At 39.8% G+C, this 18,605-nt stretch overlaps 1 protein-coding gene across 2 annotated transcripts in view; it reads left to right on the top strand.

The window, feature by feature from the left end:
• Znf280c (zinc finger protein 280C) overlaps positions 1-4,486 on the top strand; it is a 53,487-nt gene extending 49,001 nt beyond the window's left edge. Inside the window, exons 17-19 of one of the 2 annotated variants that reach the window (XM_042682400.1) lie at positions 3,202-3,320; positions 3,465-3,501; positions 3,611-4,486. In XM_042682400.1, the coding sequence (XP_042538334.1) occupies positions 3,202-3,320; positions 3,465-3,501; positions 3,611-3,626 (172 nt within the window). In that variant the 3' untranslated portion in view covers positions 3,627-4,486. Of the gene's footprint in view, positions 1-3,201; positions 3,321-3,432; positions 3,502-3,610 lie in introns of both variants that reach the window. The other variant, XM_042682401.1, reaches the window with a different exon arrangement.
• Positions 4,487-18,605: the final 14,119 nt, after the last annotated feature.

The raw sequence follows: 18,605 nt of genomic DNA, 5'->3' as shown, positions 1-18,605 counted from the left end.
GACCATATTTTGTTTCAGTGGTGTTAAGCACTGAAATGGAAACTTCATGCATTTGTATTGCAAAATAACAAAAAAACATGAGACTAGTATTTGAATAGAAATAAGTTTATTAAAATACTCTTAATATCTGAAATTCATACATAACATTTATAAATCTTAGCTTTTCTTATGAAATAAATGTATAAAGCTTGTTTATTATACATTAATATGTTTTGATTAGTATTTATACATGCTTTGGCAATTAACTTTGGTTACACTACATAATACTTTGTTCAGCTTTCACTAAAGTATCATGATTATTCATCTTCTGATTTCTTTTAACTTCCATTTTTTAGTTGTTTTGCTCATGTTTTCAGACATTTACTAGGCATTGAATAGTAATACCTTGCACACAAGGTGCTTGGTGAATATTTGTTAAGTCATTGTCTCTATTGAACACAAATATGTTCATGGTGTTGGACCATCAGCTCATAAGGGAAGTTTGATGCCATTTTAAGAATACATTAGTGCTATTTATAAAATATAACTTAATTCAAGAACTAAAAAGGTAAGCCATATTAGGTATTTAGTAAAAATTTTATAGTTTTAAAAGTGAAAATGGATTTATTAATTCTAATGATGAATTCTAATTTTTGCCATGTCAAGCTCAGTTATATGCTGAGTTTTAAAATTAACTGTTTGATTTCAAAGATATCTGGGCTATAACAAGGATTAGTGGTACATGCTTGTAATTCCAGCATTTGGGAGACCAAGGCTGGAGGATCAGAGTTTTGAGGCCAGCCCAGGCTACAGTGGGAGACCCTATTGAGAGAGAGGAGGGCACAGAGAGGGATATCTTTTTCTCAACTTGTATATGTCTCAAATATAAGAAGAAATTTAGTCAATTTCTTATATATGGGACATGGCATATTTGTAATTCTGTAGATTACTATTTTTGTAAATAAGGTGTTATAAAAATGAAGTTATGTATTTTGCATCTACATATTTAACCCAGTGTAACAGGTCCTGTAAAGATTAGGGTCACTGTGATGAAGAGAAAAGCTTGGTACCAACATTCAAGGAATGCACAGTTTATTGGAGGGATATAAAAATGTGACCTTAGAGCTGTGACCCAGGTCTGAATTCAAGCCCCAGAACTGACATCAAAAACAAAAAGCTGACCATAGATACAGTAAATATAAGTATAATGAGGGTTACTGATTTCAAAGGAGAGATAGGTGTCTGTGAAGAAATGGCCAGAGGTATGAATGAAAGTGCAGAAGGAAAAGGCAGAATATATACACATTTTTCTGAGTCACAATGAATAGTTTAACAGGATAGTGTTTATGGAACACAAAGCTCATATAATATAGTGTAAAGATCAAACAGGTTTGAGCTCAGGTCCATGTTTTAAATCCTTGAAAAAAGTCTAGGGAGTTTTGACTTAATTTTAAGTTAGAGGACTTTGAGGAAACTACAATCAAGGGTACTGTAGGAAGATCAGTTTTTTAAATTAATTTACTTGATTGTTAATATAAAGGTGATATATAGAGGGATTAAAATTACAGGAGTCGAGTAATAAGTACATTCCGATTTGTACAGTGTCTTTTGTTCCCTCACTCTCTCCCATCTACACCCACAAGTTGTATAGTTCACTTTGGAAGATCAAAGTGAGTTATAGGTATAGGAAGCACTGACTGGTTGAGGCTGTTATAGTTAAGACTGATTAAAAAATGACCTGGATGAAGGTGGTTAATGGTATTATATGTTTGAAAGTATGGGCTCATGGAAGGGGCCCTAACTCAAGAGGTAGAGTGCTTATCCAGCATACACAAGCCCTGAATTCTATCCCCAGTACTGGAAAAAAAGAATGCCAGTATTTGAGAGACTGAGGCCAAGGAATGAGTTTGAGGGTAGCCTGGGCTACATAGTGAATTCAAAGACATCCTACACTATATAGCAAAACCCTACCTCAAAAAAAAAAAAAAAAAAAGCAAAAACCAAAGAACATGGGCTCTGGAATCAAAGGGCTAAGATCCAAATCCAGCCTGGCCCTATCCTTTTGTCCTCTACATAAAAATGATCATTATAGTATTATCCCTTCGGATTGTTATAAGATTACATCAGATGATAAGTATAAATATAAAAGTGTGTGTAAAAACTGTTTGTGTGTATGCTGGCCTTGGGCCTTTAATTCAAGAGCCTGGGCACTGTCCCTGAGCTTTCATATTCTCAAATCTAACACCACTTCAAACTTTCTTGAGTCTCATGGTCTTTCCTACCCAGACTGGCTTCAAACCTCAGTCCTCAGATCTCAGCCTCCTGAGTTGCAAGGATTACAGGTGTGAGTCATTAGTGCCCAGCCAAGTGGTTTGTTTTGTTTTTTAAATTTCCATATTCCTTTTCTAAATTCATCCTAACTTAAATAAGAAGATGATAGATCTTTTATTCACTATTATAGTGAATAGTGAATAAGAATGAATAGTGAAATGAATAGTGAAAATGGTGAATAAATATAGTGAATATAGCTACAATATAGCACAGTGTGAAGAAGGTCTTCAGCCAATATGTATTTGAATGAATGAATGAATGAATGTTACAGTTTGCAGATGGGCAAGACATGGAAAGATTGTGACTTGCATAAGTTAGTACAAATTGCCAGTAGAACCAAGGCTGTGCTTTCTGGATGCCAGGCTTTTATCTACCAGTTGAAAGGGTACAATATATTAAGCAATAAGTGTTATCAGAATTTAAACATCACTATAACATTTTCTAGAAATTGTTCTACAACCATTTTAGGTATGTCAGATTTATATAACCAGATTGGGAAATGACAGTCATAGCACGTGAAATTAAAATTCAGGGTAGCCGGGCACTGGTGGCTCACGCCTGTAATCCTAGCTACTCAGGAGGCTGAGATCTGAGGATCGCGGTTCAAAGCCAGCCTGGGCAGGAGAGACCGTGAGACTCCTATCTCCAATAAACCACCAGAAAACCGGAAGTGGCGCTGTAGCTTAAGTGGTAGAGCGCTCGCCTTGAGCTGAAGAGCTGAAGGACAGCGCCCAGGCCCAGAGTTTAAGCCCCACGGCCGACCAAAAAAAAATAAAAATAAAAAAAATAATAAAATTCAGGGTAATTACATGAAGTAGTAATTACTGAAATTTGTATGTGGATTTCCATGTAAGAAAAGATCCTTCTCTTACTACCTTCTTTTTTTCATAGGGGCATCACTCTGGTTTGCCTTAAATGTGATTTCTTAACTGATGCTTCTGGCTTAGACCGTATGGCTAAACACTTAAGTCACCGTAAAACTCATACTTGCCAAGTTATAGTAGAGAATGGTATGTATACATAATTTATTCCTTTGAATTTCTAATGTTTAGTGTGGTATCTTTGATCAGCCACAGTATGCGCTCTTGTATTCAAATCAATAGTCTTACTCTTTGCATACAGGTTTATATGTAAAATCCTTCTTCTGATTTCAGCTTCTGAAAGTACCTCAACTTCTGAACCCACTTCTCAGTAAGTTTAATTTTACATTTTACATTGATGGATTTTTTCTTGAAGTTTTAAAATGTATCGTTAATAGAAATGAAAAATATTAAGGCATGTTTTTGTTTTTGTTTTAAAGCTGCTCCTGGAAATAGAATCCTGCTCTATGGAGCTCGTGCAACCTGGTACAAGACAAGTTGAAATGTCCAAAATTCAAAGTGTTTTCTCATACAAAGATGGTTGAACAAGTTCATAACACTAGCTCTCATTCTTTAGCTCTTTGAAGCTTTCAAACGGCACTAGAATTTTATTCTACTTTATCTGTGTCAGATTAACATATCTTAATAAGTATAGTTTTTCTGCAGTTTACTCTTTCCAAAAATTCCTTTTGTTACTATTGTCTTTTTTGCTTTGCTTGAAATAATTTGTGTTTTTCTCTGTTATACTTGCCTTCAGAATATTACATTCCAAACAATATGGCTGTTCATATATTTTTGTGTTTTGTCTGACTTCTTAATTTCTTATGTCTTATCTGACCTTTTGTAGGTTAGTTGATTTTCCTTCATTCTTTTTCTGTCATTGTTCTATTTTTCAGACGTAGAAGCAACACAGAAACTTAAAAAAATGTCCGGTGTATTCCTGGACAGTGTCATCCTTCAATGAGAACAACTGATACCTGTTCTCTTTCTAAGGAAAGTGAATTATTTGACTATGAATCCCCTTCCAATTTGTGACCTTAAGAAATCAGAGCTTAGGAAGAGTTCCTTCCTGCCTGAATGGCCTCTCATAATAAGGCTGATGATGATTTGGCCCGTGATGACCTCCAGATCTACCAAATTGAACACAGCTTTCTACTAAAAGGCTTTGGTGCTCGAGCTTGAGCTTGTGGCATGATTCTAACCAAGAAAAGCCCATTTTATCAGTATTTCAACATTCAAGTTCAAGTTTTTTTGTGCACGTCCCGGAACTTGAATTCAAGGTCTGGGCACTGTCCATGAGCTTTTGTGCTCAAGACTAGTGTTCTACCACTTGAGTCACAGCTCTACATCTACTTTTTCATGGTTAACTGGAGATAAGTGTCTCATGGAGCCAGGTGCTACAGTGGCTCATGCCTGTAATCCTAGCTACTCAGGAGGCTGAGATCTGAGGAGTGCAGTTTTGAAGCCAGCTTGGGCAAGAAACTTATCTCCAATTAACTACCAAAAATTCAGAAGTGGAAGAGTGGCTCAAGTGGTAGAGTGAAAAGGCAAAAAAAAGCTCCGGGGCAGTGCCCAGGTTCTGAGCTCAAGCCCCAGGACCAGTTACCCCCCCCCAAAAAAAAAAAAATTACGGACTTTTATGCCTGGGCTGGCTTCAAACTAAGATAGATCCTCAGATCTCAGTTTCTTAAGAGTAGGATTACAGGCGTGAGCCACTGATGCTAGCTTAAAGTTGAAGTTTAATCATTTTGGCTGCTAATCTTTACCTAGCATACATGCAGTCTAAGGAATATAAAAAAATTTTTATGTTAGGAATCAAGAATAATTTTATATTTTTGGAAAAACTTTCTAAAATTATCCTTCCAAAGTTGTCATGTTGTCATTTAAAGTTTTATACAGTATTGTTTCTAGGAGTTTTCAACAAAACTGGTGTTTTACTTTAAAGAAATTATTTTGCTAGCACAGTTTTATGTTGTTCTTCAGTAAATTGATGTTCATTTTGTACTTTCCTTTCAAATCTTTGTTTTGTGTTTGGTTTTAAGAACTCCAAGAAATTTCCTCAACATTCTCTATTATTCCATGTAGCTACGTGGTAGCTTCTTAATTTGATACCTGCTGAGAAAATTGGGTACTAATACATGCTATATCTTGGGACTATCATTAACATTTTAGGGATTAGGTGTTCAAATGTACGAGGACTTGACAAAGATCCTCTTCATGACCTTAAAACAAGTTTTAAAGATACATTTCTGTTTATCTGACCCATACTATCTTTTTAGTCATTAATGTAACTCCTTTGGATAAAGATAATATATTGAAAACTATTGGGACCAAAATTTGCACTTGTTTCTTGTGTGTGTGTGTGCATATATATATATATATATATATATATATATATATATATATACATATATATACATACATACATGAATAGATGTATATTTTTTTAATTTGTTGTTTGTTTATTTTGGTTACATTGAATATAGATTTGTTGGAATGTTTTGATGTTACTTATTTTTGTAATAAAAAGTTTATTGTTAAAGACCTTTGGAAATTATTTTAGAATCAATAACTTCACATGACAACTATAGATTGTATCATATATCTAGAAGCATTGCTTTGCTTTTCACATGTAAATCAGATTGCTGGGCATACACACAGAGAGCCCTACTGAATTCACCTTGTACCTTTTCTTAAAGCACAGTTAAAAATTCACTATTATAGTATTTCACAAATTCAGAAATGGAGGTATGGCTCAGATGGTAGAGTAAAAAAGCCAAGCTAGAGCTCATGGTCCATGTAATCACACAAAAAAGTAAATGAAAGCTGGGCACCAGTGGCTCATGCCTATAATCCTAGCTACTCAGGAGGCTGAGATCTGAGGATCATGGTTCAGAGCCAGCCCAGGCAGGAAAAGTCCGTGAGACTCTATCTCCAATAAGCCATTCAGAAAAACCGGTAGTGGCACTGTGGCTCAAGTGGTAGAGTGCTCGCCTTGAGCTGAAGAGCTGAGGGACATTGCCCAGGCCCAGAGTTCAAGCTCTACAACCTACAAAAAATAAGAAGATGAAAAAACCAATATTTTATTAATTTGAACTTAAAAAAGAACTAGCATATGGATCTTAATAACCAAGAAGTTGGGCGGGCATTGAATTCAGACTCAGTCATGAGTGGGGATTTTTCTTCTAAAATCAGAACTTTATGGAAGTACTTCTAAGTGTATTAAAAGCCATTTTTTCAAGCTGAGCATGGTGACCTGCCTGTAATCCCAGCCACTCAAGAGGCAGAACTTGGAAGGATCACAATTCCAGGTCAGCCAGGCAGTTAGGATGGCCATTTAAAACAGGACGTCTGCCAGATGTTGATAGCTCATGCCTATAATCCTAGCTACTCAGGAGGCTGAGATCTGAGGATCATGGTTTGAAACCATCCCAGGCAGAAAAGACCCTGGGAGACTCTTATCTCCAATTAGCCACTCAAAAATGAGAAGTGGAGCTGTGACTGAAAGTGGTAGAACACTAGCCTTGGGAGCTCAGGGACAGCACCCAGGCCCTGAGTTCAAGCTCCGGGACCAACTAAAAAGTAAAACAGGAAGTCTTTCCATTTATATTAAATCCAAAATAGGCAAGGTTATAGAGCAATAAGGCTGACTATTTGTTTTAATAGCTGGGAGAAGAGGAATGGGGAGAAGAATGGGAAGCACTTGCCTAATGGGTATGGAATTTTATTTGGGGATGATGAAAATGTTTTAGAACTAGGTAAAGCTAGTTTTACAGTGTTATAAATATTGCCTGACACTGAATTTCTTAATCTAAGATTACTAATTTTGTGATTTGTAAATCATCACATTTTTTACAGTACTAGAGTTTGAAGTCAGGACCTCACATTTGCTAGACAAGAACTCTACCACTGGAACCCTAGCCCTTTTTGCCTTAGTTTTTTCAAATAAGGTCTCATTTTCTCCTCAGGCCATCTTGAATCATGATCTTCCTACTAATGCCTCCTGCGTACCTGGGGTGACAGGTACACACTACCATGCTGAGTTTTTTTTATTGGGATGGTATCTTGTTAACTTTTTTCACACAATGGCTTTGAACAACTAATCCTTCTAATCTCAACCAAGTTGCAGGGATTACAGATGTGAGCCACTCTGCCTTGCTCATCAATTTTTGAAACCTTAGAAATTAGGAATATAGGGGCTGGGAATGTGGCTTAGCTGTAGTGTGCTTGCCTAGCATGCATGAAGCCCTGGGTTAGATTCTTCAGCACCACACAAACAGAAAAATCCAGGAGTAACACTGTGGTTCAAGTGGTAGAGTGCTAGCCTTGAGCAAAAAGAAACTCAGGGACAGTGCTCAGGCCCTGAGTTCAAGCCCCAGAACTGGCAAAAATAGGAATATAAAGGAAACTTTAATGTATTAAAATCTATAAATTGACATAATGATTCCAGAAAGTAGGCAGGCCCTGAAGATGACTAATACCTGGGTCAAGGAGCAAGACAGATGAGGTTGTAGCAGAGCTGGAAGGATAAAAAGTAGCAGATAGAAGATGTCTGTCAGTTGGACAGACAATATAGTACAGAAACTTATAAGCAAGCCCATTAGTAGAGCTTAAATGGAGTTTATATTTCAGTAAACAGAGAACACAAAATCCTTAAGTATATTCATAGCTGCATCACTCCAGCTACTGTCTTGAGAATAAGCTGTAAGCCACCAAGTGCAAAATCCAGGGTGTCAGTTAGAATGTTATAGGAATAATCCAGATGTGAGTGTAGACTAGGATGGTAAAAGTATAAGAAATCAGTGGCTTAAGTTGAAGTACATATTTATGGCTGAGTCCACACAAATTTTGTTGAGGGAGTATGAAGGGAGTATGAGAAACGATTGTCACCATTATTGCTAGTCTCTTACTTCCCTTTCTGATATTATTTACCTTCATTTTACTCAGATAGAAAGGCTATGACTTTGATAAAAAAAAATTTCTTTTGTGGTGCTGAGGAGTGAACTCAGGGGTTTACACATGCTGGGCAAGTACCTGAGCTGAGCCACAGTCCTAACCACTTCTAATTCTTTTTCTAACCCTATACATCTTTCTAAATAGCCATTGTTAAACTGCATGGTACCAGCTAGATTTTCAGTATCTCAAGCTCTCCATAGTTCTATTTTCAGGGAATTTCTGTGACTTCTATGTAAAGGTAAGTCATCTTGCCTTTTATAAATAATTTAGGGGTGTTTCCACTAAACGTTATGGAGTTAGAGCTGACTACACTATGTTTTGCCTCACTTATTTCCCTGATCTTGAAGCCCTTCTGCAGCCTTATACTCGTCACTTTGGTATTTGACTACCTGGAAGTGTTTCCTGTCAAGGACAAACTTGGAGAGACCATTGTATACCTTTCCTATTGTTTTATTTTTTAATTCTCCATACTGAAATACATGTCTACACCACTGTGATGTATGGTGATGTGGTAAGAGAACAACCTTGAAGTTCAAGCATTTTAGATTCAAATTCTGATGTGTATAAACAGTGATATAATAGCCTTGCAATAATTATCTGAACTTTTTCAGCTTCATCATCAGTGAATTTATCAGTAATGGTAACAACTGTATATAATTTGGCAATGACCTGAAAAAACGGACCCTAAATAAATGAAGCTGATATTACTGCTGCTCCTGCTGCATTAGCAGCTGTTCTTGCTGTTAATTTTTTTTTTTTTTTTTTTTGGTCAGGTTTGAACTCTGGGCCTGGGCGCTGTCCCTGAGCTCTTAAGCTTAAGGCCAGTGCTCTTCCACTTGAGCCACAGTACCAATTCCAGCTTTTTCTGTTTATATGGTGCTGAGGAATTGAACCCAGGGCCTCATACATGTGAGGCAAGCACTCTACCACTGAGCCACCTTCGCAGCCCTCTTGCTATTATTTCTTAGGGCCAGGCATGGTGGTATATGCCTGGAATCTCAGCATTTGGGAGGCTGAGACAGAGGAATCATAAGTTCATAGCCAACCTGGACTACATATACTATCTACTTACCAAGACCCTGTAGGAAAAAAGTTAATTTGGTCCTCTAGTGACTGCCATCAAGATACTTCAATTCTGAATAACTTAAACATATGTTCAGCGCCCAGGCCCAGAGTTCAGGCTCTACAACCGACAAAAAAAAAAAAGAAAGAAACTAAATGAAGCACAGCATGTTTAACACAGCATGTTTAAGACCAAATAAAATTGGAGAAAACTTGAGTATCCTCTATTTTTCATTTTCTCATAGTACCCTTTTATATTAGGGGAATTGAATAAAATATAGTATATGAATTTTTGCACTAAACTATACTTTGCTTATGTTATTTGAGTCTTTGCCAAAAATGTCCTGAATAAGCCAGCTGCCAGCTCATGCCTGTAATCCTAGTTACTCAGGAGGGTAAGAGCTAGAGGGTCATGATTCAAGGCAAGTGCAGAAAAGTTTACTAGACTCCATTCTTCAAAATAATTAGCAAAATACTGGACTGGGGATGTTGCTCAAATGATAGAGGACCAGCCAAGCAATTCCAAGGCATTGAATTCAGATCCTAGTACTGCCAAAAAACCTGAACAGATGATTTGTTTTAATTTTTTATTGTTATGTAAAGGTGATGTACAGTGGGAGTACAGTTACATAAGTCAGGTAAAGAGTACATTTCTTTTTGGACAATGCTACCCTTTCCCTCTCTCTCTACAAGCTTCTCCCTCCCATCCCCACCCATAAGTTGTATAATTCATTCTCAACATAGTGTCCAATGAGTACCATTGCTGTGTTTATTCACCCTTTGTCTCTGTGCCTTCCTTTACACTCCCAAAGACATAAATGAACAAACAGAACAAAAAGGAAAGGACATGAAAATAACAAAAAAGAAAAAATCTCTAGTTTTCATTCTCTGGAATTCATTTCAATAAATATTATTTTGTATAATCAGATACAATATGCATTATGCCTTTTTGTTCCTCTCCTAAGAATATCCTCCTTCATTCTCTCTGTGTGTGAATGCCCAGAAATCTGTATGATTTATTTTGACCTGGTATTTTTGATCTAGCTTCTGCATATGAGAGAAAATGTGCTATTTGTCTCTCTGAGCTTGACTTACCTCACTAAACATGTTCTAGGTTTGTTTTAGGTCTATCCATTTCCCCATTACAATATTATTGAAATGACTGTAAAATTCCATTGTATATAGGTACATTTTTTTAATCCACTCACCTACTGTGGGGCATTTGGCTGTCACAACTTTGCTATTGTGAACAGTGAAGCAATGAATATTATGGTATTCTGGCTTGTGATGTTCTGGGTAGATGCCCAGGAGTAGTTTGGCTCGGTTGTAGGGAAGATCTATGTTTAGTTTTTTGAGGAACCTCCAGACTGCTGTCCGAAGTAGTTGTAGTAGTTTACATTCCCACCAACAATGCAAGAGATGAACAGCTGATTTTTAATTCCATTGTGCAGATGAGGAAACTAAGGTAGCTAATTCTGAAAATAAATGTTATCAAGAAGTACTAACTTTTCTATATTACAGAATCACCGTGTTCTCTAACCTGGTTAAACTCAGAGTGTTTTCTTTATGCCACTAAGATTTTTCTCACTTGGGTTGGTCTTCTTGGATTTGTCTATTTTTTTCCATGGTGCTGGAGGTGGAACCACCTCATACATGTTAAGCCAGTGGAATGCTCTACCACTGTGCTACACCCCCAGTTGGAGCATTTTCTTTACTAGAACATCTGTACTATTCAAACCTGGCTTAAAGTTTATAGATAAGTAAGCAGTCTTTATTCTGGGACCTAAAACTTTGTTATCTTCTGGTTGAGTTAATATAGCCATAGAGCACTATCATACTATTATTTTGATGGTACTGGGTCTGAACTCAGGACCCTGCATTTGCCAGTCAAGTACCTATCACTTGAGCCCCCAGTCCCAGCCCTTTTTGCCTTTGTTTATTTTTCAAATAGGGTCTTGAGTGTATGTTTGGGCTGGCCTAAACATCAATCTGCCTATTATATATTATAATAGGTATGAGTCACTGCATCCAGCTCTTGACTGAGATAAGGTCTTGTGTTTATATCTGGGCTGGCCTTAAACTGCAATCCTACCTATTTCAGCCCCCTACATAGCTGGAATGACAGAAACATACATACTACAGCATTCAGCTATTGATTGAGATGGGGTCTGCTGGTTATGCCCAGGCTAGTCTCAAACTGCAACTCTGATCTCTGCTTCCTGAGTAGCTGGGATTATAGATGTGAGCCACCAGCACCAAGCCAGTCACACTATTTTTGTTGTTCCTAGGAATGAAGAACTGAAGGAATCTTAGAGGTTATTTCTTCCTATCACCCAAATGATGCACACAGCTCCTCTAACATACCTCCTTCAAAAATTTCTTACTGTTAAAGCCAGCCAATTTCCAGAATATCCATCCCCTAGACTTTTCCTTTCCTTCTGGAAGGGAAGTTTGGTTCTCAGGTGCCTACTCAGCCCTTATTCCCAGGATTTGGGCCTAAACATGACCTAAGAATGATTTCTCCAGCTCAAACCCTGGCATCAAATGCCAAATTGCTCACCCAATCTACTTATTGTGAGTGACCCATAGATGGAGCCATTAATTTCAGGCCCAAGACCACATTTTTCTACTAGGATTGAGATAGAGATGGATCCAGCACTGCATTCATATGGGCCTGGGCAAAGTACATTGATCTGGGTTTCAAAGGGTATAAGAATTAAACACAGGAGCTGGGGAGGTGGCTCAGTGGTAGAGCGCTTGCCTTGCATGCCTGAGGCCCTGGGTTCCATTCCTCAGCACCACATAAGCAAAAAGAAAAAAGCCGGAAGTGGCACTGTGGCCCAAGTGGTAGAGCGCTAGCCTTGAGCTGAAGAGCTATGGGACAGCGCCCAGGCTCAGAGTTCAGTCCCCACGACCGGACCCAAAAAAAAAAAAATTAAGCACAACAGTCCATAACAAGCACACCAGGTACCATATAGTAGTACATAGTAAACAATAAATGTCAACTGCCATTAATAATTCATTATTTCAGCAAGAGACATAGGGGGCAGAAAACTAGGTTTGGTCCTGAAGGAGTGCTATCTCAAAATGTGCCAAATTGCTCTACTGGTTATTTCAAGCAGAAATCACTTGAGGAAGTGAAGCTTCCAAAAGGGTCCTTTGGCCTGTGTTTTTTGTCCATGCAATTTCTTTCAAAGCAGATATTCCTCACATACCAAGACAAGAAAACAGCCTTAGTTACCAGAGACAGCTCAGTGCTGCAATAAACCTGTATAATCAAACTCTTCCATGTAACCCTTATATTCCACCAGTGTCTACACTCTACCCCACCATCATATGTCTTAGTGACATCCTTAGAATTTATTACCCAGGCCTGATACCTACTTGTTCTATCACTCTTTCACAAATCCATTATTCTTTGTTTAAAAACTACCAAAACATTGTGCTCTGGTCATTTCTTCAGACTTCACTGTATTTGAAGAATTCCACATAAAATTTATAAAACTTACTTGCTTTGCTCTTATTAATCCACTCTTGTATTAACAAGATTCCTAAATCCAGTCAAAGAACCCACAAAACTAAGGAGATTAGCGTGGATCTGTGGCCTCTGAAGCCTTGTATCATCCTTCCCATCTGGTGATCTCCCTGGAAGAAAAGTCAGGATAATACCTGGGGTAACTCCCCTTTGTCTGAAGCATTACAGTTTCTACCTAGGATTTGCAGGTGAGGCTTCCTCCAGTAGTAAGATGAAATTCAGCCTGGCACGGGTGGTTCATACCTATAATTGCAGTTCAAAGCCATCTAGGAGCAGACAAATCCAAAAAGACTCATCTCCAATTAACCATCAAAACCTGGAAGTTTAGGTGTGGCTCAAATGGTAGAGTGCCAGGTATGAGAAAAAAAAAAAAAAGCTGAGTAAGAATTAGAGGCCCAGAATTCAAACAACACAAAAAAATCCAAAAAGATTAGCCAAGAGGTGGTGGCTCACACCTGTAATCCTAGCTATTCAGGAGGGTATTCAGGAGGATGACAGTTCAGTTGGAAGCCAGCCCAGGCAGAAAAGTCCATTCTCCAGTTAACCATTTAAAAACCAGAAGTGTAGCTATGGCTCAAAGTGGTAGAGTGCTAGCCTGGAGCACAAAGAGCTCAGGGACAGCATCCAGGTCCTGAGTTCAAAACCCACAACCTACCCAAAAAATAGATATTAAATTCATTAAATTTATTACTGGGAAAGAGATCAGGTCAGACACAGTCATGAAATCTTATTTCTCATCCTAGTTCAACTGTATCGTGGATCAATAGCTCCTGAAACAACAGAACTACTTACTTACCTAGCTTCAAAATCAGTGTCCCAGGACAGGCAAGTTATTCCTCAATGTCTCCCTTCCTCCTTGTTTCAAGCCAATAGCTATTACCACAGATCACAGGCTTGCCTTAGGAGAGTTAAGCCACATTTCCTTTTATTAGAGTAACCTTACAGTTCCAAATGTTTACATGCCATGTTTGGGACCATTGTTCAGTCTTGTTCAGGCAAACATCCCAGGAAATAGTACATGTCAAAAAAACAGTATCTGAACACTTTGCTGCATTCACTAGTCTTATCAGCAGGAGGCGCAAGGTAGGCATTCAATTATCAGTTTTGTTCCTTACCTGGCAAGTGTTACCCAGTGAGAAAGTGTTTATATTTAAGGTTATCCTTCCCAAGTCTCTTTTAGTTTAAGCTCTTACCTACTACTTTCAGGAGAATACCAAAGACAGTGGGTATGGCTGAAACAATTTCAGTTCTTTTGCAAACTTCATGGCTGGATAGGATCTGTTTTACCGGGTTCAGTTCCCTGGGTACCCAGATCATTCAGTGGTCCACATAACTGGTATTAAAGTTCTGATTCAAGAAAGGTATTTTGTTATTTTATAGTTCATCAGTCTAGTTCATACCCAGAGCTGGAGGCAGATTGCAATAATCTGTGGACATTTTTAAACTTCACATTTTTGACTGAGTGTGGTGGCACATGACTAATCCTGGCTACTTGGGAGGCATTTAAGTAAGTCAGTTTAAGGAAAGCCCTTTGGGTCAAAATTAGCCAGGAAACCCCATTCGAAAAACAAAAGGCCTGGGAACAAAGCTGAAGTGGTGAGGCAATGATGTCCTGAGTTCAATCCTCAGTGCTTTAAAACAAAAAAGATTTCAAATTCTTGGGTCTTACCCCCAGAGCATCTAGATCAGAATGGTTAGGGAAGACACTCTAGGAATCTGTCCTATAACAAGCCCCACTGAGTTCCTGCAGTTGGCTGTAAGCTAACATTTGGGAACCACTAATGTGACAGAATCTCTGGAATTGTCATCTCTGTCCTGCTGTCCCTATACCAGCTCTAAGGAACAGAGACAGTTAAAGGGACTTGGAGTCAGAACAAGGTTTTAACCTAGATAATTGTTCCATTTGAATCATACTTGCATTTTCAAGAGACTTGGAAGTCATTCAGGAGCCTAGGATAACCTTTTCAGAAGGTGCAAGGCTCCTTTCAGTGAAGTGATAAGGGATGACCAGGAGGAGGCCTGTATGTGGTAAGGCAGCAACTCAAGAGTCTGAGCAAGATGTCAAACCAGTGGAGTCTAGGCTGTTTCTTTCATTCATTTTTTGTTGGTCATGGGGCCTGGGCACTGTTCCTGAGCTCTTTTTCTCAAGGCTAGCGCTCTACCACTTTCAGTCACAGCTCCACTTTTGGGTTTTGAGTAGTTAATTGGACATATGAGTCTCACGGACTTTCCTGTCCTTGCAGGCTTCAGACGGCAATCCTCAGGTCTCAGCCTCCTGAGTAGCTAGGATTACAGGCATAAGCCACAGGTGCCTGGCTAGGCTGGTTGTATTTTAGAGGGAGAAAGTTTCCTCTAAGAGGGTAGAAGGACAGTGGCAGCAAGTAGACAGGGAGTTGACACGGGTCTATGAAGTAAAACAGCCTCTCGGCCCCCTCAGGTGATACAAGATGACAAATGCTGACCTGTGTGAATCTGATGATGAGAGCTGCAGGAGAAGCTGAGCCTTGCTTTCCAGGGAACTCTAAGCACAGCTCCATCTCCCCCTCCCCACACCCTGGTGGGCTGCAGTCCCTTTGTTGTGCGCTGGAATCCCCCTGGATGGCCCTAGGCGGTGGTGCTCAGAGCAGCTTCTGGCTCTAGGTTCTCTAATCATTGGAGTCTAGGGAGACAAACAGTCCCTAAGCTCAGGCTCACTGATCTCAGTTGGAATCTGGACCCAGAGGCCTGGGGAAATGGGTAAAGACTGGGGGAGGGACCGCTCCACAAGGCCCAAGGACAAGATCCTATAGCGCAAAAGGCTCATCAGCAGAGTGCAGATGTCTGTGTGGTCCCCAGCTGTTGTCCATGGCAAGGACATTTTAAGATCTCCTTTGACCCTGAGCTGATACTTCTGCCAGCCAGTTGGGCTTCTTGGAGTTATCTGGTCTACATTCCACTCTTGTTCACAAAGTGGAAATCAGTGGCCTTGCCTCATAGGGTTGAAGAGAGACATTAAACATGATATTGGATGAATACCAGATGTTTGAGCACAGTGCTGATCACATAATAAGCATTCAAATGTTTGCAGTTATTTCTGCAGATCCTGCTCTGTAGTACAAGTAAATACCCAAGTTGCAAACAGATGTGGATAGTGGAGGAGAGATCATGGCCAGCATAAATCGGTTCAATGAGGTCAAACAAGGACCCTCGGGGCTCCTTACCACCCTCACTATCCTCCTAGCAGCATGGTGCTCTGGCTTCCTGGTTTTCCTTCCATCAGGTATGTTTGAGTTCTGCTTGTTTCCAAATCCTTTCCCATCTGAGGGAGATCTGAGTGCCATTGTGCCACCTTCTGACAGCAAGCACTGTTCTTCCCAACCAAATATTTTACTACTGTCCCAGTAAAATTTCCCTGGCCTCATTTTGGGATGCCATCTGTCCCTGTCCCTGTGGGAAGAGATCTGGGGAGCCTGGTAAAGGACTGAGAGAAAGATCTGGGTGGAGCCTGGAAATGCTGTTCATTCCTAGAACCACAGTGGGGAGCCCTAAGACTTCCTGACTGTCTCCAAGTGTCTGAAGAACAGGATATAGAAGCAGACAAGATCCATGAGTGTCTACTATTCAAAGATAAATGGCCAAAGCCTTGAGAGGATCAAAAGGTTGGAGTCTTTGTTGGTCTTACTCGCAAATAATCTCACATAATTCTCATTTCCTGATTAGCACATCTCTCCTTTCTGAAAGCAGGATTTTGCTCATTCACCTATGTATCTCTGGGGCTTAGAACAGTGGCATATGAACCGGGCGCTGGTGGCTCACACCTGTAATCCTAGCTACTCAGGAGGCTGAGATCTGAGGATCGCGGTTCAAAACCAGCCCGGGCAGGAAAGTCCGTGAGACTCTTATCTGCAATAAACCACTAGAAAACCGGAAGTAGCACTGTGGCTCAAGCGGTAGAGCATTTGCCTTGAGCTGAAGAGTGCAGGGACAGCGCCCAGGCCCAGAGTTCAAGCCCCACAACTGACACACAGAAAAAAAGAACAGTGGCATATGTTAGGTGCTCAATAAGTGTGTGTTGAATGCCTGAAAGGTGTCAGAGGCAATCCAGGTCCAAGAAGAGGCAACCCTGGTTAAAGGACTCAAAATATTGTCATCTTGGTCATGTTGCAGCAGAAAGAGTCCCTGATAAAAAGTGACCAGGAGCTAGACAGAGTAGGTCATGTCCTGGGTAAAGAGTCAGCATATAGAGCCTTAGGCAAAATCATGGACTATTCTACTGGGAGAAGCATAGCAACCAGGGTTTCATCAGGCAACATGTCAACAGACAACATTACCCAAGCCCCTCAAGGGAGATGCAAGGACAAGACATTGGGTGGAGACAACTGACAAGAAAACCAATTCTAACTAGAATACTAAGTTCAAAGATTGGCCTCCACCCAGAAGCCACATAGATGGGACAAGACTGGGGGTTAGGCTGAATCTGAGGCCACGTGGGATGAGAGAGGGTTGTAGGAATGGAACCTGGAAGAAGATAGGCTTTTTGTTTGGATGGTACTCACATTGGATGTGTATTACCCTTTGTTCCCTAAAGGCACAACTGCACATGCCTAGCAGAGAAAAGAGTTCGGTCATTGTCATCCCAGAAGCCTCGCATAGTGGGATTCCAATAGCAGAGCATCCTAAAGTACCATTCCCCCCAAAAAAGATATCTACCAGAAGCTGTTACAGATATGCATTCACTCTGACAACAAGGGCCTTTCACATCAATAGGGCTAATTGTGTGGGATGTAGCCGTTGGACACTCCTGCTAGAGAACCACCCAAAGTTCCCATTGGAAAGTACAATGTGAAAGCAAAGTACAAAGTGTTCTACCTCCTATACAGCCTCCCCAAACTCCCTATTAGAGTTGCTTGGCTCCCCTTGGACCAAATTCCTAGTTGTTCTGCTATCCAACTGCCAAGATTGCTTTCTGCCTCCCTTACTTTTCCCTTCTTCCTTATCAATCCAAATATTACTGTTCATTCAGCATACAAAGTAAATCAAATTAAATATTTCTGCCAACCCTCTTTGATGTTGAGTACATAATGCTCTCAATTCCCATGGTCCAAGACAGCACTTTGTCTAAATCTTGTTTTCAAGTAGCTCCAGTGTATTCATTGTTTCTGTGACTAGAGAACAGGGCCTTTGAACCTAAGGGATGTGTCTGCTTATTAACTCCCTAGTCTTTAACAAAGGTCTTAGAGCACAAGAGGTAGGAGTTACCTTGAGCCATGCTCCATCCAAGAAAGGGCAAGAGTGAAATAAATATTGTTGGGGTCTAAGTTAGCTTTGTGAAAAATGGGAAGTAAGCGGGGCACTAGTGGCTCACTCCTGTAATCCTAGCTACTCAGGAGGTTCAGATCTGAAGGTCATAGTTCAAACTAGCCCAGGCAGAAAAATCCCTATGAGATTCTTATTTCCAATTAACCACTCAAAAACTGGAAGTGGAGGGTAGGGGGGAGGGGGGAGGCTGGGAAGGGAGGTGAAGGGTAAACAAAGGAGGAGGCTGCAATGCTTGGTAAGAAATGTATGCATTATCCTGCCCATGTAATTGTAACCCCTCTGTACAGTATGTTCTCAAATAAAATAAAATAAAATTTAAAAAAAAAACAAAAAACTGGAAGTGGAGCTGTGGCTCAAAGTGGTAGAGTCCTAGCCTTGAGCAAAAGAGCTTAGAGACAGCACCCAGACCCTGAGTTCAAGCCCCATGACCAACAAAAAAAATTCAGAAAGAAAGAAAAATGGGAAAGTAATTAGGCCTACTGATTATTTTTAAACTTTAGGAAAGAGAACTGCTTATCTTGACCTCAATGACACATACCTAAGGAACTTAGGAAACACCGAGTCCACAGCACCTTTTAGGCCTT

The sequence above is a fragment of the Dipodomys spectabilis genome, unplaced genomic scaffold, assembly GCF_019054845.1.
Source record: "Dipodomys spectabilis isolate Male_0828 unplaced genomic scaffold, ASM1905484v1 ptg000071l, whole genome shotgun sequence".
Lineage (NCBI taxonomy): Eukaryota > Metazoa > Chordata > Mammalia > Rodentia > Heteromyidae > Dipodomys > Dipodomys spectabilis.
Note: the sequence above shows the minus strand (reverse complement) of the source record. Positions and strands in the feature narration are given on the sequence as shown.